We start from the raw sequence: 24,782 nt of genomic DNA, 5'->3' as shown, positions 1-24,782 counted from the left end.
TAACGTTGCCTGTTGTTTACCCACTCCTTCATACCATTCTAATACCGAGCAGAGAGCACATTTTATTGATTTTTATTGGGAATTGGAAGGGAGAAAACAAAAAGAATGACAAAAATAGTTAACTAGTCATGAAGCGTTAGAATTTCCCCATTTTTAACCTTCATAACATTAGCTGCGCACACACACTGCAACAAATTCACTGAAGCAGAATCTCCTTACTGTGATAAAGATGTAAAATTTAATACAAAGAAATGCGAGCTGTTTACTGTACCCCCTGACAGCTGATAACGCTGCTCCTCGTACAAGCTGTACAGTTTATTTCACAACATTGAATTATAACGTTTACATTGACCAAATGAAGAGCAGTGACATTTCTCCGTGGAATGCATGCATATAAAAAGGCACTAAAACATCTAGATTAGTTAAAAGGTTGTCAGGCGATGAGGTCCACAGTGCCGCACTCTTCACAACGTTCTGTTTCAATCATCTCTCGCGGGGGTTGGACTCTTCCGAGAACTTTCTGATGGGGAGCGACTGGGTTGGGGAGGGAAACAGAAAAGAATCCCGTCAATGGATAGACAAAAATGCTGGAGAAACTCAGCGGGTGAGGTAGCATCTATGGAGCGAAGGAAATAGGCGACGTTTCAGGTCAAGACCCTTCTTCAATAGACTATCGGTGCAGGAGAAGGCCATTTGGCCCTTTGAGCCAGCACCACCATTCAATGTGATCATCCCCAATAAGTACCCCGTCCCTGCCTTCTCCCCATAGCCCCACTCCGCTATTTTTAAGAGCCTTATCTAGCTCTCGAAAGCATCCAAGGAATTTGCCTCCACCGCCCTCCGAGGCAGAGAATTCCACAGACTCACCACTCTCTGTGAGGAAAAAGTGTTTCCAGGTCTCCGTTTTAAACTCCGATGAGTTGTGGAGGAAGGAACTGCAGATGCTGGTCCAAACCAAAGATAGATACAAAATACTGGAGTAACTCAGCGGGACAGGCAGCATCTCTGGAGAGAAGGAATGGGTGACATTTCATCCAATGTCGCCCATTCCTTCTCTCCCGAGATGCTCTCAAGAGTTACTCCAGCATATTGTGTCTATCTCCAGTCAATGGGTTGCTGTGTAAAGTCTCCACACTACTGCTCGTAGCCCATTGCTGTTGTTAAGCTGGAAAGAATGCAGATAGGATTTACAAGGATGTTGCCAGGACTCAAGAGTCTGAGCTATAGGGAGAGGATGAAGTGTGAAAACGCACACCTCCGGATTCAGTGACAATTTCTTCTCAGCTGTTATCAGGCAACCGAATCATCCTACCACAACCAGAGAGCAGTGCTGAACTACTATCCACCTCATTGGTGACCCTCGGACTATCCTTGAACGGACTTTGCTGGCTTTACCTTGCACTAAACGTCATTCCCTTATCAACAAGTACGCAGCTCTGCAATTTTTCACGAGGGGAATATTTTCACTGCATTGATCCCATGTTGCCAAACTCCCCCCCATTGGGTTTTAATAAAATCAAATCCACTCTCTGCTAAATTCCAAAGCAGTTTTCAACTTCCAAAATGGACGCCTCTTACCTTTCTCGTTTCATAGAAAGAGATCTTGATCGAGACCTTGATCTTGATGGGCTGCAAACAAGGAGAAATATTATAAATCGATACAGTTTGTGGGGTACAGATACACGTCAGAACAAAGCGGCGTACTTCAACACCTGGAGTTTGGAGGGGGAAAAGTCTCAACCTGAGGTCCAGGTGAGAAATCTGTACATCAAACTTCTACAGCATTGACCTTAAACCGAGAGGACACTCTCTCGGCCTGGTCCAGCCTGCTAGAATGATCCTTGTCAACGCTTCCATCACACTCCCCACTCAGTCTCGGAGCAAACCCACCAGAAATGGCAGCACCACAATGTGGTACAGGTCTACCACTGACATTCCGCCTTACAAGGGTCAGTGAGCGCTATTTAAATGTGGAGACTTGGTAACCACAGCCCAGACATTTGGTTAACTGGCACAGAACCAGCCATTTAAAGGGGAGTACTAAATTAATGTCAGGGCACAAAGAGAGGGGAATTCAGAGCACTCAATATCCAAATTCCAATCGTTTCATCAAACAGAACAGAAATTCAAGATAGACACAAAAAGCTGGAGTAACTCAGCGGGTCTACAGACTGCAGTAGGGTCTCGACCCGAAACATCCAGAGATGCTCTCTGTCCCGCTGAGTTACTCCAGCATTTTTTGTCCATCTTCAGTTTAAACCAACATCTGCAGTTCCTTCCCACACAGAACAGAAATTCACCATGTTACCACAGAAGAGACTCGCTAAGATCTCAATAAAAACATTTTCACTATCAGTAATTTCAGTAGGCACGGGAGCAACTTAAAGGCTTGGCAATATGTTTCCCAGGCAGCTGGTCTTTTGCTTCCACCTGCGCCCATACTGTGAGAGTTCCTACTGAACCTTTATCTGGCGAATTGATGATTTACCAGAAGGCTCAATCCCAAGTTGGGTTAGACCGAGTGCCGCTAAGATTTGGAAAGGAATATCAACCGTGGATAAACTTTTTCCATTGAGAGTAGGGAAGATTCAAACGAGAGGACATGATTTGAGAATTAAGGGACAAAGGTTTAGGGGTAACACTTAGGGGGAACTTCTTTACTCAGAGAGTGGTAGCTGTGTGGAATGAGCTTCCAGTGGAAGTGGTGGAGGCAGGTTCAATTTTATCATTTAAAAATAAATTGGATAGGTATATGGACGGGAAAGGAATGGAGGGTTATGGTCCGAGTGCAGGTAGATGGGACTAGGTGAGAGTAGGTGTTCGGCACGGACTAGAGGGGCCGAGATGGCCTGTTTCCGTGCTGTAATTGTTATATGGTTAACCTATGAAGAGCCTTTAACAAAATGAAATCTCGTCCCACTCTGCAGAAAGTACTATTAATATTTGACACTAAACCACACAAGATATTAGATAGTTGACCAAATACATAGTCAGAGTAAGTTACAAAGTGCATTATAATAAGAAAACAAGTCAGTAGTTTGGAAAGAATTCCTGAGCTTAGCCATCCATAATCTGTGTAAATCGAAAAGGTTAAAACAGGATCAGGTTTAAACAAGAGGAATTTGAAAACAAAGGTGAAAATTACAAAGTGCAAGACTGGAAATCAATGAAGGTTAGCAAATTGTTAGCCATCCTTACACGACCCAAACCCACAGTAATGTGGTCGACTCTCAAATATGCTCGGAAATAGTTGCGGTGTAGTACGGTGGCGCAGCGGTAGAGTTGCTGCATTACAATGCTTGCAACACTAGAGACTACGGGTGCTGTCTGTACGGAGTTTGTACGTTCTCCCCGTGGGGTTTCTCCGAGATCGTCGGTTTCCTCCCACACTCCCAGGACGTACAGGTTTGTAGGTTAATTGGCTTGGGGTATGTGTAAAATTGCCCCTAGTGTGTGTATATATATAGTGTTAATGTGCGTGGCTAGCTGGTCGGTGCGAACTAGGTGGGCTGAAGGGCCTGATTCCGCGCTGTATCTCTAAACTAAAAACTAACACTGACAGCGTGACAAGGTCCAGGTAAGATATTGGACATCAAACTTCTACAGCATTGTCTCTAAACTGAGAGGACTCTCTCTCAGCCTGCTATAACGATACAGAATCCAATCTTTATCAACACTCCCATCCCACTCCCCGGGATTTTCCTCAGTCTCAGTGACAGAGCAAACGCACCACATTGTGCTGCAGGTCTACCACTGACTTTCCGGCACCCATGCTTCCAGAGTCTTTCTGGATTATCCGCTTTGCAGGATCAACAGAGATCACGGCCTTGGAGGAGGGGCCGAGATACCAGCCAGCAAAGTCAGCCATAGGAGCGGACGTGCTGGCTTCAGCCTGGCTGGAATTCCACAGTACCGGCTGTAGTGGCCATTTTGTGTGTCATTAATTGTGGCATTCGTCTTTAAATTTTAACCTGCCCGTAATTATGTGGGTGGGATTTATCACGTAGTCAGTGGAGTGTTTGCTGCTGTGCTTCTTGCGCAGAAGCTGTTGGCTAGTTAGTTTAGTTTGGAGGATGATGGTCAAGAGTTCAGCTTTTGACCATCTGAAGTTTCCTAAGGTACACAAAATTGCTGGAGAAACTCAGCGGGTGCAGCAGCATCTAAGGAGCGAAGGAAATAGGCAACGTTTCTGGCCGAAACCCTTCTTCAGGCGTTTTCTAAAATTTCTAAGCGATAAGCTGAAGTTTCCCGAAGTTTAAAAAATGTACGAGCCAAGAATGAATATCTTACTGTTTTTCTTCAACAATAAAGAAACAATTAATCAAAAGTCTTGTTTAAGAAGGAACTGCAGATGCTGGAAAATCAGAGGTAGACAAAAATGCTGGAGAAACTCAGTGGGCGAGTTAGCATCTATGGAGCGAAGGAAATAGGCAATGTTTTGTGAAACTTTGCTTATTTCCTACGTTCCATAGATGCTGCCTCACCCGCTGAGTTTCTCACTCAAAAGACTGTGTTATGAAGATTTATCTTTCGGGAAGCTTTGAGCTTGAAGGACGTAGAGAGCTTATATGCGTATCGAAATGATATTCTCCTAATGCCATGGTTTCTCCAGAGTGGCTAGAGAGATAACAGAGCGATCTCTTGAACGATATAATAATCTGCCTCTATACCGGCCACAGGGGAAAAATTAGATCACCTATTGGAGAGCAAGTGCCCAATGAGTTAGAGATCAGCTGCTTCATCCAGCCGAGGTGCCACATTTTTAGGGGGGGGGTTATGCATTATCCATCATTGTCCGGATTAAAGGTTGGACCACCAGTTGCCAGAATATCGGTGGTGGACTGTACATAAATGGGAGGGAATGGGCCCGGAGTTCTTCAACACGAAGCCTCACAGCATTAGCTTATTATCTACCAGCCTTCGTAAATGAATCAGTACTTGATGTTCAAAATAATTTGAAAGAAGCAGAGTACAGAGTGTACTGAGCAGGGAACATCGATGGCTAATACCAGGAGTGGCTTGGCAGCGCCACTAATGATTAAACTGGCCACATCGAGGAACGAGCCGTGAGATTGCTGTACCAAGGCACACCTATGTGACCACATCCTCCTCACCTATCACACGTCCACGGCTAGACTGGAAGTAATCACACCACAATCCTCGAGGAGTGTGTAGAAAGTGAGAAACTGCAGTAGGATCAGGAGGCAAAGAGTTAAGATGCTAGCCAGCTGAGAAGGAAAATTGGAAGGGACAAGAACATCTAGTTAAGAGTGGCTGGAAGCGGGCTTTGACAGGAGCTATGCAACTATTGCTGGCAATTTTAATCAACAATTTTGCCTTCAGAATAAAACAACTCCAAATTAGCACACCAAACAGAAGACAAGACTTTGCCTTCCATCACAGTGAGGAGGAGATTCACTGTGATGGATGTTGTGTAAATTGTGTTGGTGCGTGGCTTGGTTTTTTTCTTGTTGTTTTGACTGCAGAAACTAAATTTTGTTTGAAAGTCATTTGAGGTTCAAATGACAATAAACGGTATTGTTGCAAGTGTAATCTGGAGCAACAACCAACATTAATGAGGGAGCTTCAACTTACGAGTAAACATTAATAAAACCATAGCATAGTGTACAATATGTAAATTAATTAGCTAGATATGCAAAGTATGACTGTGTAGCAGGAAGGCTAAAATAACATCACTTAAGCAGAGTTGACAGAGAATCTAGGGTGTAAATCACCACAAGTGATATAGTTCAACGAGGCCATAAACGCAATCCAGGCGCGAGGGTTTATTCCTTAAAGGACAGAATTCAAAAGTAGAGACGCCAGATTTCTGACATTTGTTAGACCAAGTACCCTGCCCATTCCGTCGTATAATGTGCTATTAAAGGGCAAAGATGCACGCGACAAGATGGGGAAAAAAAAAAAAAGATTTAAATGGATGACACCAGAACCATTAACACTACACTTCTCAATAAAAGATGACCAGGATGAGTCCGTTTATCCTTGAAAAGAGAAAACTAAAGGTCTCAACATCTTTAAAAGCATGAGGTATTCCCCACCCCCCCCTTCAAAATGCAGATTGTATGCCCATTTGAAAAGAGCAAAACTTCAGGCCACTATTACACGACCGTTGCCAAGATATAATTAGAAAGTTAGCAGGAAGAATGCGCACCGTGATCAAATATATTGATTCATTTGTTTTCACAATTACAGTTAACAAACAGCTAGATAATAAAACGAGAGATAGGAATAAAAAGGCTCTGCTAAGTATGGTTGGGGTGGATAAAGTGCAGCATGGAATGATTGGTTTAAATGGCACCTTTCTACCACATGGTAGTTGATAAAGGCTGGTATATAGGAGTGCGGCTAGTTTGGCCTCACAAATTGTCAAATTCAGGATTGAGCAAAGGTACAGACGTGGTGGGCTTCAGCTGCGGAATAGTTGGCAGAGTGGAAATGGAGAACATTATAGAGTATTCAGCAAATGCATGGTTGGCGTATACAGGATTCCCTTTCTTGTACACTACCCAATCATCCCTGCTGGAAGTGACAGGATCAGGCCAAGGCGTGAAGTCTCCTGCAGTCAAACTATCCACCACTTAGTCAAGACCATGGGTGGGGAACCATTACATGTTGGAATGCCGCATTAAGTCAGCTGTAATCTAATAAGGCCACATCCAAGAAACCTCAATTAGATATACTTCAAAACGTACATTATTTTTTTAAATAGCCCTCATGGCTTACTAATGTTTTAACTGTGGCCGTCAGTCAGGGAGGATTATTTCGTTGAATCTTTTTACTCTTTGGTATTTTAAATACGTTCATTTTAAGATAAAATAAATATAATAAAAGACGAACAAAAACATAAATAAAAATAAAAGGATTTGTTGTACAAAATTTGGATTCATTCAATAGGCCGCACTTCATGGCCTAGAAGGCCGCAGGTTCCCCATCCCTGGTCAAGACTCTCAAAAATAAACTGTACTTGCACAGAATCACCAGGCATCAAGCAGGTAACACCCTTGGAAGAGATGGGGATAGGGTTGGTGTGGGGAAAATAAATTCTAAACATTAGTTCCCTCAAATCCAACCATTCTTTGGCCAGGTTTTCAGTCACCCTCTTAATGAGCCTGGCTGCAATTGTGTGAAGTGCCATGGTTTTACATTGCACTTCATAAATGTTGCCCAATGCCAAGTAGGTGAATTGTATCCACCTGGCACAGATGGCTGGGTCTTTATTTCCAAAACAATAACAAACAATGGTCTCCACTCCCACTGTTGCTGCCTGCACCCTTCTAATACCGGCTCAACTGTGAATTCTGCTCACAAACCCCCCTGTGCTGGAGAGATGCCAAGTTTGAAAGGGTGCAGAGAAGATTTACAACAAAGTTGCCAGGACTCGAGGGTCTGAGGTAAAGGGAGAGGTTGAGGAGGCTGAGACTCTGGAGGGCAGGCGGATGAGGGTTTCCGTGATTATATAGAAGTGTAACAAAATCATGAAGGGAATGGTCCAAAGCAAGCGCTGTCTGCGGAGGGCGCTCAGCATCGCCAAGGACTGCTCTCACCCCAACCATGGACTGTTTACCCTCCTACCATCCGGGAGGCGCTACAGGTCTCTCCGTTGCCGAACCAAGCAGGTCGAGGAATCCAGCTTCTTTCCGGCGGCTGTCACTTTATTTCAAAAACACAATACCTCGGGTGACGGCCACTCCCACCACCCCCCCCTAATACACTTATTATTACTTATTCAAATCGTTTGCTATGTCACTCTTCAAGGGAGATGCTAAATGCATTTCGTTGCCTCTGTACTGTACACTGACAATGACAATTAAAATTGAATCTGAATCTGAATCTGAATAGATCAGATAGACGCAGAGTCTCTTGCCCAGAGTGGGGGAAATCGAGAACTAGACGACATAGTTTAAGGTGAAGGGGAGAGAATTTATAGGAATCTGAGGGGTAAAGGGCCTGTCCCACTAACACGATTTTTTTCGGCACCCGTCCTAGTCGCAGCAGGTCGCTGAAAATGTTCAACATGTTGAAAATCCAGCAACGACTAGAAAAAGGCACGACTCTTTTGGCCACTACTCACGACCATACAGGCTTCAACCTGCGACATTGAACATTTTCGGCCACCTGCCGCCACTAATGACGGGTACCGGCAGTCGCCGAAAAAAATCGCACAAGTGGGGGACAGGCCCTTTACTTTTCAAATGCAAAGGGTGTAGGGAACGAGCTGCATATGGAGGTGGTTGAGGCAGGGACTATTTCAACATTTAAGAAGCAGTTAGACGGGGTGGGAGAATGCAACCTTCACGTGGTCCACCCTGTTTCGACAAATGCAATCAACCCGGCGTGCACAATCAAATAGAACAAGTTGTCCGACAACCTTAGGCTGTGCACGCTGAACGAAAGAAGCAATTAGACATATACAAGGTTTAGAGGGATATGGGCCAAACCTAGGCAGATGGGACTAGTGTAGATAGGACATGTTAGTCGGTGTGGGCAAGTTGGGCCCGTTTCCACACTGTAAGACTCTAATCTCACAGCTGAACGGATTCTGGTCTTGGTTCAATTTCGACAAAAAGAGGACATGTATCAGGATAACAAGGAGAATAAAAACTTCCAAAGGTCATCCAGAGGACACCAACGTGGCGAAAGCCAACTCGGCAAAGATTCAGAAATGAATGTGGAAGCATCCTAGATACATCGTGCCAGAGGCGTTTTGGGATAAACGTTTACTCCTCTTTGACAGATGGATAATGTGGTAAATGGCAACATTATTCTGCCCTCCAGAGACACTATAAAACTTGCCAAAACTTGCAAGCTGCTGTTTCAAACATTTCCACGTACCTCCTCCTGACTGGAGATCTGGACTTTGACCTCATTGGCGTGAGAGATCTGCAGAGAGATAAGAGCCTTGTTTAGATTAGTGATGCAGCGCGGAAACAGGTCTGTTGTCCCACCATGTCCGTGCTGATCAGCGATCCCTGCTCACTATCACTATCCTACACACGCTATAGATAATTTGTAATTTCACCAAGCCATTTAGCCTACAAACCTGTATTTCTTTGGAGTGGGGGAGGAAACCGGAGCTCCGGGAGAAAACCCATGCGGGTCACGGGGAGAAGGTGCAAACTCGGTACAGACAGCAACCGTAGTCAGGATCAAACCCGGGTCTCTGGCGTGTAAGGCAGCGACTCTACCGCTGCGCCACCATGCTGTCTTTAAATTATTTTACACCACGCCAAAACTGTATCATTTTAAAGGACATTTGGGGTAAGTCCTACTTCCCTTAACAATAAACATCTGCGAAAACCAACGCACCGAACAAGAGTTCATATAATACTCTATTCAAAATAACTTCTAACCACCACTTCATTAGCACTGGGATCCACTGTATCCAAATGCAAGCAATTGTTTTCCTGGTAACATGATTATATTATGTTGCATCTTAGTAACAGGATGCTAAATAATACAATACAAGCCTTTTACTGGAGATTTTAATCTCAGTTACATGGGTGAAGCCCAAAAGGGCAATGCTGAAAATTGAAGCTGGCGATAATGATCTGGAACAAGACAGAAAGTGGTCTTTCAGCATAGAGATGTAATGTTGAGGCTCTATAAGATGCTGGTCAGGCCGCATTTGGAGTACGGTGAGCAAATTTGGGCCCCATACCCGCGGAAGGATGTGTTGGCTCTGGAAAGGGCCCAGAGGAGGTTTACAAGAATGGGGCTAGTTTAGCGGGGGCATCCAGGTGAGCGTGGACGAGCTGGGCATGTTTCTGTGCTGTATGACTCCAATGCCCCTGTCCCATTTAGGAAACCTGAACGGAAACGTCTAGTGACCTTGTGCCCCACCCAAGGTTTCCATGAGGTTCCCGGAGGTTTTGGGCACTCTCCCTAATAATAATAATAATAATATTTATATAGCACATTTTTAGTCAACTTGCATTGACCCCAAAGTGCTTCACATAATTACATTACATTTATACACAGGCAAAGGTGGGTGAAGTGTCTTGCCCCAAGGACACAACGACAGTATGCACTCCAAGCGGGATTCGAACCGGCTACCTTCCGGTCGCCAGCCGAACACTTAGCCCATTGTGCCATCTGTCGTCCCGTAATGGTCGAAAGTGGTTTCTGCGTGGTCGAGGCTTCTTCTATGTTCCTTCGATTATTTCAACAAAGTCAAAAGCTGCCTCCACTAAATGGTGGAAGCCAGTGGAGTGGGGTCGCTATTTACTTACAGGCAGTCGAAGGCAATCTCCTTCGCTGACCGGGCATTTTCATAGGCTCATTGGAGTTATCAGGACGTAGAACATCCGCCGGAAGGTTAAATGCCCCCTAAACTTTATTAAACTTCTTAAGTCTGTGTCTGTGTCAAAGTCGGGGTCGGTATCAAAGATCCTGTGGGATCTTTGGACAGTAGATGCAGCTCACGCTTCGGTCGAAGCTTTTCAGGCGAGTGACCAAAACCTCTGAGTGGGGCACAAGAGTCACCAGAGGTTTCCCAAGTAGGACAGGGGCATAACTGTCCAATGCCTATTGAAGTGGCTACTCACCGACTTCTCTTCTTAGAGTACGAAGGCGAACGGGAGCGAGTTCGGCTGCAATAAAACACAATTTTACTCAGTGTCATTTTCTTGAGGGGTAAAATTTAAATTAAAAAATAAATAAATAAAAAATTGTGAATTACAGGTGTCCAGAACAGAAATTGCATCTCGATGTACTTACCGATCTCGGCTGTGGCTCCGGGACCTGGTGTAACGGCGGCCTCTCGACCTGGACCGTGAACGGGAACGAGACCTAGACCGAGACCGACTAAAATAGAAGAGAGAGTAGTCAGATCGGGAGGCAGAAGTGTGTGTGCAACATTTAGTAATGCTGCACAAAATGTCATAAAAAATTATTTAAATGGTTACTTTTAAACAGTTAAATGTGGATTCATTCGCACAGCCAAATTGTTAAAAAGAAAAAAAAAAAAATCACATTAAAATTAAACACTTTTTTTTAAATAATAAAGGCTTGTAAAAAAATTAAAAACTGCGCCTGATAAGAAATTAACCTTTACAGAACAGATTAGCCGTCTCTGCCCCCAGAGAGATCTAGAAGATCTAGAAGACGCAGGTTGGTCTAATTATGTTCATTTCTCGTTGTGTCTAGCAGATCTTCCAAACACAGAAAGCCCAAATCAGGATACAAGTGGTGCTTGATTGTGGAATATTTGAGGGGAGTTTAAATTAGGACGGACTATGCTGGATGCTCCTCTAGCAAACCGGAGTGCCTGATTAGACGGCTTGATGGGCGTAGTTTAGCGTTACATCTTTTAAACTGGCCAATTTTCTGTGTCTCAAAGGCGGTAGATTGTTTTTTTGTTATGGCAGGACGAAGCAGAGCCTCAGGTAGAGGACTGGTATATGCACACAACAGAAGATCTGAACCCGCAGTGGCCAAACGTTTGCTAGAAGGCCCGGAGCCATGAGGGTCAGAAGATCATTAATCATGGCGACAGACTCAAATGCAGCAACCTGAAAGGTTGGATCAGGTGAATCGTTAGCCAAAGAATAATTACACCACAAACATTGTTAACAGCCCTTGAAAAATACAGTACAACTGGTGGCGAGGGACCAACAATAGCAGGATTGGCACGGATGCAAGAAAAGTCGCATCAATTTACAACTGCGCCCCTCCCAATAAGTGGACAATGAGACGTCTCCGTTAAAACAGTGGCTTCAGGGGCATTCGAGAAAGAGAGTGAACGAGCACTTCTTTATCCCAAGCAAGCATGTGTTTGCCCACCACAGTGCTATGACTGGCTGACCTTCGACATCCAGGCACCTGGATGAAGAAAGGCCACCTGTAGCAGATACCTGTGGGAGCCCAACGCAAAGGGTGCCATGCTCCAAAGGACGAAGGAGAAAGTGGGGGGGAAAAAAAACGACAAAGCATTTTTGTAATGATGAAGAAAAGTGGGGGGAAAAAACGACAAAAAGTTTTGGTAATGAAATATTTGCCAAAACTAACATTGGCCAATAATTTAGAAAAAAACCATTGTTTCATCCCTGCCACCAACACATTCAATACAATTCTCAAAACTATATCAGTGAACGACTAAACTATGTCAAGTTTCTGCTTTCTCTACTACACTGACATTTTCAATCAGAGTCTTACTAATTGCTATATTTCCCCCCCATTTGACAAACAGTTGATGTCTGATAATTTGGACTCACTCAGCCGGACTGACTTACACCAGGTCCCAATGGATTCAGCTCCATGGGAACTTTGATCAGTCAACATTAGGACATTTCCGCCTGCAAGTCCCAATTAACAGGGTTCAACTGCTGGATAGAGCTACAATATACATCGAAAACTTACTTTACAAACATATACAAGGCAATTTTAAAAAAGTAAAATAGACAAATATTACAATATACAATGCCTAGCAATTAAAAAGACAATAGACATATAACAGATTATTTGCATGTAAAAACAATTAAACAGAAATTGAAAACAGTTTTCTAAGTTCTAGAGTTTCATTAGATATCTTAATGTGTAACAGTTTAGCTAATCCATCATCAAATTTAGTTACCTACAGCCCAGAGGAAAAACAGAACTCTGTGAGCTCGATTGGATTTGGTGTGAGACCAAAGGATAGGCAAGAAGGCAAAGAGCCACTTGGGGGTAAATGATATAACCTTCTAAAGCTGTAGGTAACAGGACTATCACTATCGCTGCAAGGTAGAAGATAAGCTTTACCAGGCAAGAGGATCGCTAGACCAGGATTTTCACTGTATTAAAACTAGAGAACAAGGATGCATCACATCTGGTTAGATATATGGTAAAAAGGTACCACAGGTTAAAGAACAGCAAACAGTGAAACTCTTGTGCTAGACTAACACCAGGCTGGTAAAGTTTATTCAAACGCTCTCACTACTTACTATCCTCCCTGGATTTATAAATTTTTCTTTTGCTTAGATTTTTCAAGGGCCAACTACTTATGCATTACTTTCTTGCTAAGACGCGGTTTGACGCAGCTGAACTGAAGATGCAGACTTCCCCTAACGCTTGCGCCCGTGTGCCCGCGGCAGCTTACCTGATGCCACGCCTCCTCTTGCTGTAACGGTAGCAATCGTAGGCATAGTGGCCACGCTCACCGCACTGGTAGCAACGGTCGTTGGGGTCAAACTGGCGCCGTGCAGGGGGGCGGCCAAAGCGAGATTTGCGCGACATCCCGTTTGAGAGCTCGACCCGTACCCTTGACCCGCAAAGAACCCTAAAAGAAAAAGAGATTAACTCCCAAAGAGCAGAGAATAATGGCCCTTCTACTGTCGGCAGTTGCAGATCCACTTCAGGTCCAAAGGCCCATACTGAATTCCCAATGTGCTGGAGACCAAGGAAGCATTAGTCACATTGGTTAGTCTTGTTCCACACTGAAGCTGCACTTTCCCCCACATATCATATTTTTTAAAAATCTTAGAAGCACAGAAATGGTCCAGTTGAATTTCTTTTTTAAAACAGTCTCTTGATACAGTTATTATTAAATAAATCCCCCCCCAACTGATCTTTCACAACTAACTGCTCTCACTAATGTGCACAAAGGAACTGCAGATGCTGGTTTAAACCAAAAGAGAAAATGCTGGAGTAATTTAAGGATAAGGGGGAAGTCTTTTAGGACCGAGATGAGAATTTTTTTTTTTCCCCACACAGTGGTGAATCTGTGGAATTCTCTGCCACAAAGTAGTTGAGGCCAGTTCATTGGCTATATTTAGGAGGGAGTTAAATGTGGCCCTTGTGGCTAAAGGGATCAGGGGGTATGGAGAGAAGGCAGGTACAGGATACAGAGTTGGATGATCAGCCATGATCATATTGAATGGCGGTGTAGGCTCGAAGGGCCTACTCCTGCACCTATTTTCTATGTTTCTATGTAACTGAGCGGGTCAGACAGCATCTCTGGAGAAAAGGAATAGGTGACGTTTTGGGTCGAGACCCTTCCTCAGGCACAGCAGGGTTATCCAACCATTGGACTTCACAACTTTGTCCAATCCATGGCACTTTCAAAATATGCCAGAATGTCAGAAATCCGTCAGATTTAACTACTCTTTGGTAAAGGGCAGCACCAAGGCATCCACACTATGGATGTTAAAAGAGAAAATTGGCCTGGCAGCATTTTTAGAAACAGGGCGAGAATCCTTCATCAGAACTAGCTTTACAATGTCATGTTGGGTTCCTACAGCGACACTTGGAAGAACCTCAACCCATTTGCTAGAAACGAGGTTGAGCAGTGATTTTACAGAAGGACTCGAAAAAAAATATTTGCACTGATGGGGATGAATCAAACCATAGGTGATAAATATATCTCCTCTTCAGACAGGTGTGGCCCATAATTACACAGCCGGTAGTGAGGTTTGCATACATGGAAATGCAGATGCTGGTTTACAAAAGAACACAGAGTGCTGGAGTAACATTTGCTGGAGAACATGGATAGGTGACTGAATCAGAGTGAAGGAGAGCTTCAACCCAAAATGTCATTTATCCATGCTATCCAGAGATGCTTCCTGACTCAACGAGTTATTCCAGCACCTTGTGCTTTCGGATTGAGGGTTTATGGACTGCAGGACCATTAAGAGTTTATAGGACAATAAACAGATGAGGCATCGCATCACCTACTCTTACTTCTAATATTTTAAAGTGATCACTAATTAATCCGCAACAATTCAGGAAAAAACTTTTCCCCAAAACGTGCTGAGAATATGGAACTTTTTCCCCCAAAGTGCTGAGAATATGGAACTTTTTCCCAAATAGTGCTGAGGATATGGAACAGCATAATCGTCCCACAATCCACAAAAACATATCAAAGAGAATACAAGTTCAGTGCAAGAGGGAATGGAAGGTAACAGAACAAATGAAGTGGGATCTGAGAAGACTATTGTAGCGCAGGCTATCGATCATGAAGAAAGACACAAAGTGCTGGAGTAACTCAGCGGGACAGGCAGCATCTCTGGATAGAAGGAATGGGTGGCGTTTCGGGTCGAGACCCTTTTCAGACATGAATCTGTTGAGACAAAAGGCTATTGATGAATTAATGACACAGCCACTTACTATTCAGAGCACCCCAGCTCACGGTTTCCAGTGGAAACGGAGCATGTTGGTGCTGCACCGGGAGCGCTTCCAAGATACTCACTTGCCATCCATCCCACGCACGGCATCTTCAGCGTCCCTGGGGTCCTCAAACTCTACAAAAGCGAAACCCGGAGGGTTGCGCGCTACCCACACATTCCTGAGGGGGCCATAGTAGCTGAAAGCACGTTCCAGCTCCCCTTTGGCAGCTCCCGTTCCCAAATCACCAACATAGACCTTGCAGTCTGAAGCTCTGGAGCTTCTGGAGTAATAAGACATTTTTCAGCTCCTATTTACAAAAAAACAAAGCAAAAACAAAACAATATTTTGAGGTAGAAGAATGTTAAAATAAGTTTGAACTTGGAGGTTTTAAAAAGTTCACATACAACATTACCCCTCTGTTCCTATCATTCGCCTCCATCAAAATTTTAAACAACCACATTTGTACAAACCCCTGCCCCAGAGAGATCGACATAAAATATACATTTATGTAAACCAAGATACAGCAAGATAAAGCTCCAGAAAGTTATTACAAGTCACCAAGAGTTCACACAAAGAAAAGTAATTGAGCAGGACACGTTTGAAATATGATGAACCCCTTAAGCAATAAATTTAAGACACTTAATCCCACTTTACGAGTTCATTCCAAGAGTTCTCCCGAGTTTGCCCCGATTCGAACTCGGAGATTTACGGTAATGGCTGCTCGTCGGTACTTGGGGCTCTCGTGGACATTTTTCAACATGTTGAAAAATCTTCACCAGTCTTCCTGAGCTTACAGAGTTTCCCCGAGTACCTGCCGTTAGCGTTACGAGCCGCTAAGAGACGTCTCCGAGCTCCGACGTACCCGCTACGTTCATTCTCCGTGCTTACTACGAGTTTGTTTTTTTTTTTTTTTTTTTTAACTCAGGAGAGCTCTTGAATGAACTCGTACAGTGGGACAGGGCCATAACACTGAAAAGATTAAAGCATCAGAGGAGATACTTCTTACCCAGCTTGTCAGCTTTACGTTAGCAACAGAAACATTTTGATTCTCTGCAATCTCCTACAGGAAGCAGGTTAGTATTTTAAAAATCTATTTCAAATGTTGCCGTGCCTGGTACATTCTCTGGAAAATTGCACCACCTCTTCTGCAGCCAATCTGACAAAGACCGATGCCAAGGAGAGCACATGGCTCCATACATAGCAGTTTTAATAGCAGGCAGATCTCACCTGCGTGAAAGCAGGGGAAAAAAAGCTTTCTTTTAAACCAGGACAGATTGGAGGGCAAAACTGCAGCTCAGTATTCATTTCCCTACATACGGAGCAGCAATTCAATGATTCTGCAGATACAATCTCCAGAATGGAATTTGTCTGAAAAATATCTACACATGAAGTATTGACAAGCATATATGTCTGTCAATACTTCACAAGATATAATACTTCCATTAAAAAAATGTTGAAACGTTAATGCATTCTCAGTTGATATCCCAATTGAGCATTTCCAGCATTTTATTTTCAGGTCACCTTAGAATTCCTTGGCTTGAACATTAAGATAATTCTCCTTTCTACTAGATTTCACCACATTATCACTCCAGCCAGGAACTTATTAGGTTCAACTCTAGTGCTCCAGTAGTCAAAAGAGCAAAGTATTTTTCTTGCCTGTGGTGCTTGATTAAAAATCAAATCTATTAATAAACGATCAATTGCTGCATATATATTTTGCTATTGACAACATAATAATCAAACATACATCATTATACACAGTGATCTGAGAGATGAACACAAGTATTTTGTACGTTATATATGTGGTACAGTCCTTGCGATTCCATTATGCTGTTTAAAACTAGAATGAAGTGGACAAAATCTTACCAGGAACTGCACTTAAAAATCTCTCAGTGCAATGGGTTAAAGTTAAAAAAGAACAATTAAGTCTAATTTGGAATGAAGCCATTACAATCTACCACAAAATGAATAGGCCATTTATCCCCTTGGGATTAGGGTATAATTTTGATGTGTATTAACTTGGTTCTGTAATTCATGCCAACACTGCATAACACATGTCCTGGTCTGAATTTTCCTCAACGACCTCAAGACTTCACTTTTTCAGTTCAAACCAGAAATGTTCAGAGCAGGCAGAGGTCAGAAAAGGTTAACTCTGCTTCTCTATCCACAGAGACTGCTTGAATCTTATGTTTACATGTCAAAGTTAAAATGTTTCAACTGAAAACACACCCTAGTCCCACAATGATCTACCCAAATCCTTAAAACTCTCCATCCAATCTGACATTTACTTTAAGCACATCTTCAGTATCCTAATTTTCAGAATCAACGCCACAAATTATATTGTTGTACCTGATGCTCACTCAGTTGTACATGTTTACAGAAGGGTGTCACAAAAAAGGAATGGATTAAACTTTTTGAGCCAGATCGAGCAAAAAAAAAAAAAGCAAAGCTAGCTGCTGCCACACTCACTATATACATATAAACCATGAGAATTTCCTAGACAAGGCATGGTGTAAGCCACATGAAAATACAACAGGATAAATTCAGGTTATGTCGACATTCTTTGCTCATTTACTCAGACAAGTCTGCTCAATGTAGTTTAGTTTAGATACAGCGTGGAAACACGCCCTTTGGCCCACCGAGTTCGTGCTGACCAACGATCCCTGTAAACTGGTTCTATCCTACATATTAGGGACAATTTGTAGAAGGCAATTAAATGGGCTGTCTCACTGTGGCGACCTAATGGGCGAGTTTAGAAGAGTTTGAAAAAGTGTCATGTTTTAGACCTCCTTCGTCTATGTAGAAGACCTCCTTCGACTATGTTGAAAACTAGCTTCGACTAGCTTCGGGAAAATTGGACACCGAATAGTGGACAGTGAAGACGACCTACTTCGATCTCCTTTGACCTCCCTTCGACAACGTTGAAGACTATCTATGACTACCTTCGACTACCCTCGATGACCTACTACAACTAAACCTACTAGTAAAAAAAACATCGATTTTTTCCATGGTGACCTTTTTTTAAACTCGCCGCCATTTTTCAGCATGTTGAAAAATACGCTGCGACCTAGCTGAGGCCTCGAATACGCGGGGAGCATGGAGGAGAGTTACAAAGACCTCCTAGGACCTCGTGTCGACCATGCTGCGAGTATGAGTCGAAGGCAAACTCTCCTAAACTCGCCAATTAGGTCGCCGCAGTGGGACATCCCCTTAATCAACAGACCTGCACGTCTTTGGAATGTGGGAGAAAACCTCACGATCACAGGGAACATGCAAACTCAGACAACAATCGTAATCAAGGCCGAACCAGGGTCGCCAGTGCTGTGTGTATCCTGTGCAACCTCTTCCAATTTCACTCCCTCAGCTATGCTGCTTCTAACTTTCAAAACTGTCCTCTATCTGCGTCTGCAGTGTATCTGCTCAATCACTTCCTTACCCATGTCTGATGATCCTGAATCCTGCACAGTCCTTACTCTAACCTCCCCCAATTGTTACTCTAGTATTGTCCCATTTCCACGTGTTTATAAAGGTAGACTTGAATGTTAGTTATGCACAGTTAATATAGTTACTCTTTGCCAATTTGGCTAGACAATAAAAAATAAACCTAAAATTACTCAATTGTCCTTTGCTGTTCCTCCCACCCGTCATTTGTACGTTCTCCCCGTGACTGCGTGGGTTTTCTCAGAGATCTTCAGTTTCCTCCCACACCCCAAAGACATACAGGTATGTAGGTAAATTGGCTTGGTAAATGTAAAATTTGTCCCTAGTGTGTAGGATAGTGTTAATATGCAGGGATCACTGGTTGGAGCGGACTCGGTGGGCCTGTTTTCACGATGCATCTCCAAAACCAAACTAAAAACCAAATCTGCACAGGCTCACCCTCGACCTTGTCTTTGTAAATTATCTACCCTGGCAACCCAATTCTATCTCACAAATCCTTGAATTTGAGAAACAAGCAGTTCATAGAATCAGAGGCACATGGAAACAGAACCTTTGGGCCAGTGAGCACACACCGACCAACTATCCAGTTACACCAATTTAATCCCAACTTATTCTGCCCATACCCATCAACTCTCCCCAGATTCTACCACTCACTTACAGCCTGTATGGTTGTGAGAGGTCTCCTATGGTCGTGAGAGGTCACCAAAGAGTCGTAGCATCTTTCTGGTCACCGCTGAATTTTCAACATGTTGAAAATTTCAGTGACCTATCACAGGTGCCAGCAGTCTCCTGTAAAGGTCGCGTAAGTGGGACAGGGCCTTAAGGCAGCAACTCTACCACTGCGCTACCCTTAGGCACCTTGGACTAGAAGTATGGCCAAACAGTGAAACAAGGAGAAACAAAAGTACATTTTGACCATGACCCACACATTTACTTCAGTTTAGAAAACTACCAACCACTCCCCGCCCTCATGAAAAAGGCAGCTCTAACTATGATAAATATGGCAATCCCATATTAGTAAATTCAAAAGACTGATGTACATACACAAGCTCAATCCCAACGACAATAGAAATAGTTTCCCCTCCCGCCACTTTTGGTAATTGCCTTAAAAAAAATCAGTCTTATGGGCTTTTGATGTAATTCATTACAATACTGCAGAGGGCTTGCTTACCAATGATTTTATGTGTTTTTCAACATAGGAGAAGATCAACTTACGGACACCTGTAAAAACTGAACCAATGCATTACCTGAGGGCGTCCTGTGCTGGACTATTAAAATCCCAAACACTCATAAAAGACACAAATTATAAAAAATACATAAAAATTAAGCAACGTAAACTCAGAGACATCACATAGAAAATAGGTTCAGGAGTAGGCCATTCAGCCCTTCAGCCCTTCAGTCTGATCAAGGCCGATCAGTACCCCATTCCTGCTTTCTCCCCATATCCCTTGATTCCGTTAGCCCTAAGAGCTGAATCGAACTCGGTCTTGAAAACGTCCAGTAAATTGGCCTCCACTGCCTTCTGTGGCAGAGAATTCCACAGATTCACAAATCTCTGGGTGAGAGACACAAAATTCATGTCTAAGTGAATGAAACAGCTTGGTGCAAAACACTGCAAACCAGGCAGAATATGGGTCAGTCAGCACTTGTGGGTAGAGGTCAAGGTTTTCATGGGTGATGATCCACATTGTGCAAGGATATCAGGGACACCAGGCAAAGCTTCCCAGCTGAAGACTCAATTCAGTCAAGTGGATGGCAGGTGACTGTGCTGGGACCTGAACATCAGTACAAGCTGCAACCTGAAATCAGGGCAAATCCCTGGCACTGATGCATCTCTACCAGATGAATACAATACCATTGACGCCCATTTTAAACAGGCAAATAAACTCTACCTAGGCACATCCACCCAACCCCTTGCTGGCTCTGTCCTGTATATCCTGAATGCACAGTTGCTTTCACGACTGGTTTGAAAGGCCCGAAATAGACCACAACTGCGCCAGTCTTCATGGCAACAAACCCAGCTCACTAGCACCACAATCAGCTTTGGATCACACGACAACAGTAACATCCACGACCAGATCATATTCACTGACCACAGCTTAGATGTCAGCACTATAATATCATAGTCATAGAGTGATACAGTGTGGAAACAGGGCCTTCAGCCCAACTTGCCCACACAGGCCAACATGTCCCAGCTTCACTAGTCCCACCTTGGTCCATATCTCTTCAAACCTGCCCTATCCATGTACCTGTCTAACTGAAATATCAAATAAATTTGCCCCTAAACCCCTGTACATTGGCACTGGGGCTTCTATCAGCGACTGTCTTCCTGACCAGCAGGCCTCAGTCAGTTAGAATTGGTTATAACATCACCTCCACTCTGACCCTCAATAATAGTGCCCCTCTGGGTTATGTACCCAAGTTCCTTGCTATGCTTTAGAGTGGAGAGAAAAGGGAATGTCTGTCATGGGGCACTGACTAGTTGTCACAGTTGCAATTACTTTAAAACCGTGAAAGGGTGAAATGTACAAATCACATCCGAGGGGAAAAAAAAGTTTAAATATCGTCCACAAACATTGCAAAATGCGATGCCTTGGACTTGGTTGAAGCAATGTAGGCAGCTAGACTGAAGTCAAAGTGCAAAAGAGAGGGAGATTTAAAATGACCGCTGCCTGGAAATTCAGAGACAGCCTTGCAGACCGAATGGAGGTGTTCTGAAGAATCATTGAATCATCATTTATTTTGTCCAGATGTAAAGGAGAGAGAAGGCAATATGCCATGGGTGAATGTGCAAGTGAATTGCAGCTTTATCTGGAATGGGTTTCAGTCTTTTGAAGGCGGGAAGAGGTGGTGGGGTGTTGTTCAACCTCCCATGCTTGAATGCAAGGTGTTCATGAGAACTGCTTGGCAGAAAAAAGGAATAAAACACGAAGAAATGCTCCCTTCGAAATGCTGGAAGATGAGGGCAGGACGGTGGTATTATATTGATGGTGGTACAAACTGTGAACAATTGAATGCCAAAGCCAATGACAAGGGGAACCCCGTCACTGGTTTGACTGGGGAACAGGAGCAGCATAGTGGTACAGCTGGTCGAGCAGCTACCTTAGTGCCAGAGACAAGGATTTAATCCTGACCTCGGGTGTTGTCTGTGTGGAGCTTGCATGGGCTTTAACTTAGCAGGTAAGGCAGCATCTCTGGAGAACATGGACAGATGACATCTGAAGACAGGTCCTAACCCAAAACATCATCTATCCAGAGATGCTGCCTGCTCCGCTGAGTTAGGTAAGGCATTATGTCTTTTACAATGCAAGTTGTTTTCTTTTATACTGTGTGTGATATGAATACATTGGTTGTGGTGGAGGTGGAATCAGGCAGAATAGCAACATTTAAGAAACATTTCGACAGGCACATGAACAGGCAGGGAATGGAGGGATTCCGACTGCATCATGGTTGGCACAGACTTCAGTGTTGTATTAATCCATGTTCAACCACAGGGATTGAAAGTTGTGGAGAATACTAAATTGGGAAGGGTTTACACATTATTAATCCCATTCAATTTTTGTAATCGAAATTTATAAGCCCACTAGCCAGCATTGGCTTGTAATAAGATCACAGCTGATCTGAGTATAACCTCAATTCCAGTCTGCCTCACTGTAGTAACATTGCAATTACTTTCTGGTTAAAGTCTGCTACCTCCCCAAAAAAATACAATGACTTCATCTTCCTTTGAAGGGTTCCAATGATTCACAACACACCAAGAGAAATAATAGCCTAATTTGTCATAACAGCTGACCCTTATTCTTAAACAGCAAGCCCTCATTTCTGGATTATAATGCGAGGAACAAAACATTCTTGCCGCAGTAATCTCATCAAGACGTTCCAAATCCTACATAATTGAATTAAACCACCTCACATTTCTAAACTGTACAGACACTTGGATAAACTGCCCAACTCTTCCACAGGTCCTAAATACAAAAAAAAAATGCTTTCAATACATTAACATGCTTACTTAAATAAGGAAAGCAATACCCACATTAAATAGCGTTTCAGACTTTAACCTAACTATTATTTAATGTAACATAAATACGAATTTGTGATGAAACAGAGAAGGCTGGAAAAGGTGAGGTTGAATCTGAGGAGATAAAACAGAACAGTAAACGCTTCAGATCGATGACTGTTGAGTTCTTCGACCCGAGACTGACTGGTTCTCTCGCCTATTAGTGTGTCGGGTTAAGGTGGATATCAGGGTGTACTTCCAGTACAAAGAGCCGAGGAACCGGGGGATTAGGCGGCCAGAGTCGGCAGCGATTCGTAGACACGGTGACCGCAGACCCTCAAGCTCCTGCGGGACATTGGGGCCAAAGTTCCTGTTGTTTAGTTTAGTTCTGTTCGGTATGGCTCTATGTTTATCCACTAGTAATGTAAAATGTAAAGCCTAGTGAATGGGGTTAAACATCACCGATCTCGTTGTAGTTTAGTTCTGTGCGGTAATGTTCTGTTTAACCACAAGTAGTACAAGATGTGAAGAATAATGAATGGGAAGGGTTTAAACATCACCAATCTCATGGACTGTTCCTGGTGTATTGAGTTTAGTTTAGTGCGTGCGATATTGTTCGGTGTTTAACCACAAAGAGTAGAAGATGTGGAGAATAATGAATGAAGGGTTTAACCAACACAGGCGGTGAACAATATGAGGCGGAAGGCGAGCTCTGCCCCGTGCCCACCACCCAGCTTCCCTCTAACCCTCACCCCACCGGTCCCCGCCCAGCCCGGGGCTGAGGCGATTCCGCAGCCGGCCGCCAGCTCCCCCTCAGCCGCCCGGGCCGTCACTCGACGCCGCTGAGACAAAGGCCTGAGGCCCAGGCCACGCTCGCCGCCGCCACCACCACACGGTCGGGGATCCGCACAGCCGGCACATGGAGGGGGGAGCGGCGCCCACGGACGGCCCTGTCTGCCCGGTCGGTCGCTGCCTGCCTGCCCGCTACCCCGCTCGCAGTCGCCGCGGCCCGTGTGGACGTTACCGTGGTCTCCGCTCCCGCTCCCGCTCTCGGCAGCAGCCCGCCGGACCTCGACCTCACGCCTGCGCACCAGCGGCGCCCGCCACCAAAGCCGCGCAGGCGCATTCGACGGTGCTGCGGAGTCTCCCAGGAGCATGCGCACTCCCTGCACTTGGGCGGCCGTGAAGGAGCATGCGCGCTCGCTCCCTGCACTTGGGCGGCCGTGAAGGAGCATGCGCGCTCGCTCCCTGCACTTGGGCGGCCGTGAAGGAGCATGCGCACTCCCTGCACTTGAGCGGCCGTGAAGGAGCATGCGCGCTCGCTCCCTGCACTTGGGCGGCCGTGAAGGAGCATGCGCACCAGCCGTACCTGAGAGTCAATGCACGCTCCACCCGATCGATAGGAGACGAGCATGCGCACTATTTGTACTTGAGCTGCTGTTAATGGAGCATGCGCACTCTTCGCGCTTGAGGAGCTATTAATGAGCATGCGCACTCTATATCACCTGGGCAGTCGTTAACGAGCATGCGCCCTATTCGAACATGGGCATCTATTAATGCGCATGCGCGTAGCTGGGCCTCCGGCAGCGTCGAGATCCATCTGACAGAAGCGAGTTTGGTATTCCGAAAAAGGCAAGGAATCATGGGATTTGTCAATGGTCACGAGCGATTAAAAACTCTCAGCAGCCGTGCACAGACCTGCGCCTCATCCGCAGCCAGGATCGATCACGAGTCTCCGACGCCGCAATCGCTGCCGAACTGTCACTGGACCATCCCCATCCCCCCCCCCCAAATGCCCCTCCCCCCGTCCGGGGGCGGCCAGAGACGTCGGGAGTCAGATGGGAGCGGCGCCCCCAGGCCCACAGCCAGTGCGGAGAAGCAGCGCTAACTCCAGCCACTCAATGGCTTACCCCTTATTCTTAAACTCTGGCCCCTGCTTCTGGACTCCCTTGATTCCGTTAGCCCTAAGAGCTAAATCTAACTCTCTCTTGAAAACATTCAGCAAATTGGCCTCCACTGCCTTCTGTGGCAGAGAATTCCACAGGAATTCCGATTCAGGACTTACCTTGACTTTCATTCATCTGGACGCCCGCAGCGGAGACTGCGGAGGGTTGAGGTCCTGACCACGGGGGAGAATGGAGGAGAACTGGCCATTTTTTGTGCCATCCACCACAGCGATGAATGCTGTGGTGGATGTTTGTGTTAAATTTTTATTGTGTTTTTGTGTGTTCTTTCTCATTGT

General features: G+C 44.6%; 1 protein-coding gene across 1 annotated transcript; it reads right to left on the bottom strand.

Moving 5' to 3' along the window:
• Window positions 1-215: 215 nt before the first annotated feature.
• On the bottom strand, window positions 216-23,703 carry srsf7a (serine and arginine rich splicing factor 7a). The gene is made up of 8 exons (XM_055663807.1): window positions 23,565-23,703; window positions 15,185-15,409; window positions 13,097-13,276; window positions 10,738-10,824; window positions 10,566-10,610; window positions 8,854-8,901; window positions 1,579-1,629; window positions 216-534 (listed from the first exon to the last, which is right to left on the bottom strand). Exons 2-8 carry the CDS (start codon window positions 15,397-15,399, stop codon window positions 480-482), a joined length of 681 nt encoding a protein of 226 aa, XP_055519782.1. The 5' UTR covers window positions 15,400-15,409; window positions 23,565-23,703; the 3' UTR covers window positions 216-479.
• Window positions 23,704-24,782: the final 1,079 nt, after the last annotated feature.

Source organism: Leucoraja erinacea, chromosome 38 (assembly GCF_028641065.1).
Source record: "Leucoraja erinacea ecotype New England chromosome 38, Leri_hhj_1, whole genome shotgun sequence".
Lineage (NCBI taxonomy): Eukaryota > Metazoa > Chordata > Chondrichthyes > Rajiformes > Rajidae > Leucoraja > Leucoraja erinaceus.
The sequence above is the reverse complement of the archived record's forward strand: the minus strand, read 5'-3'. Positions and strand labels throughout refer to the sequence as shown.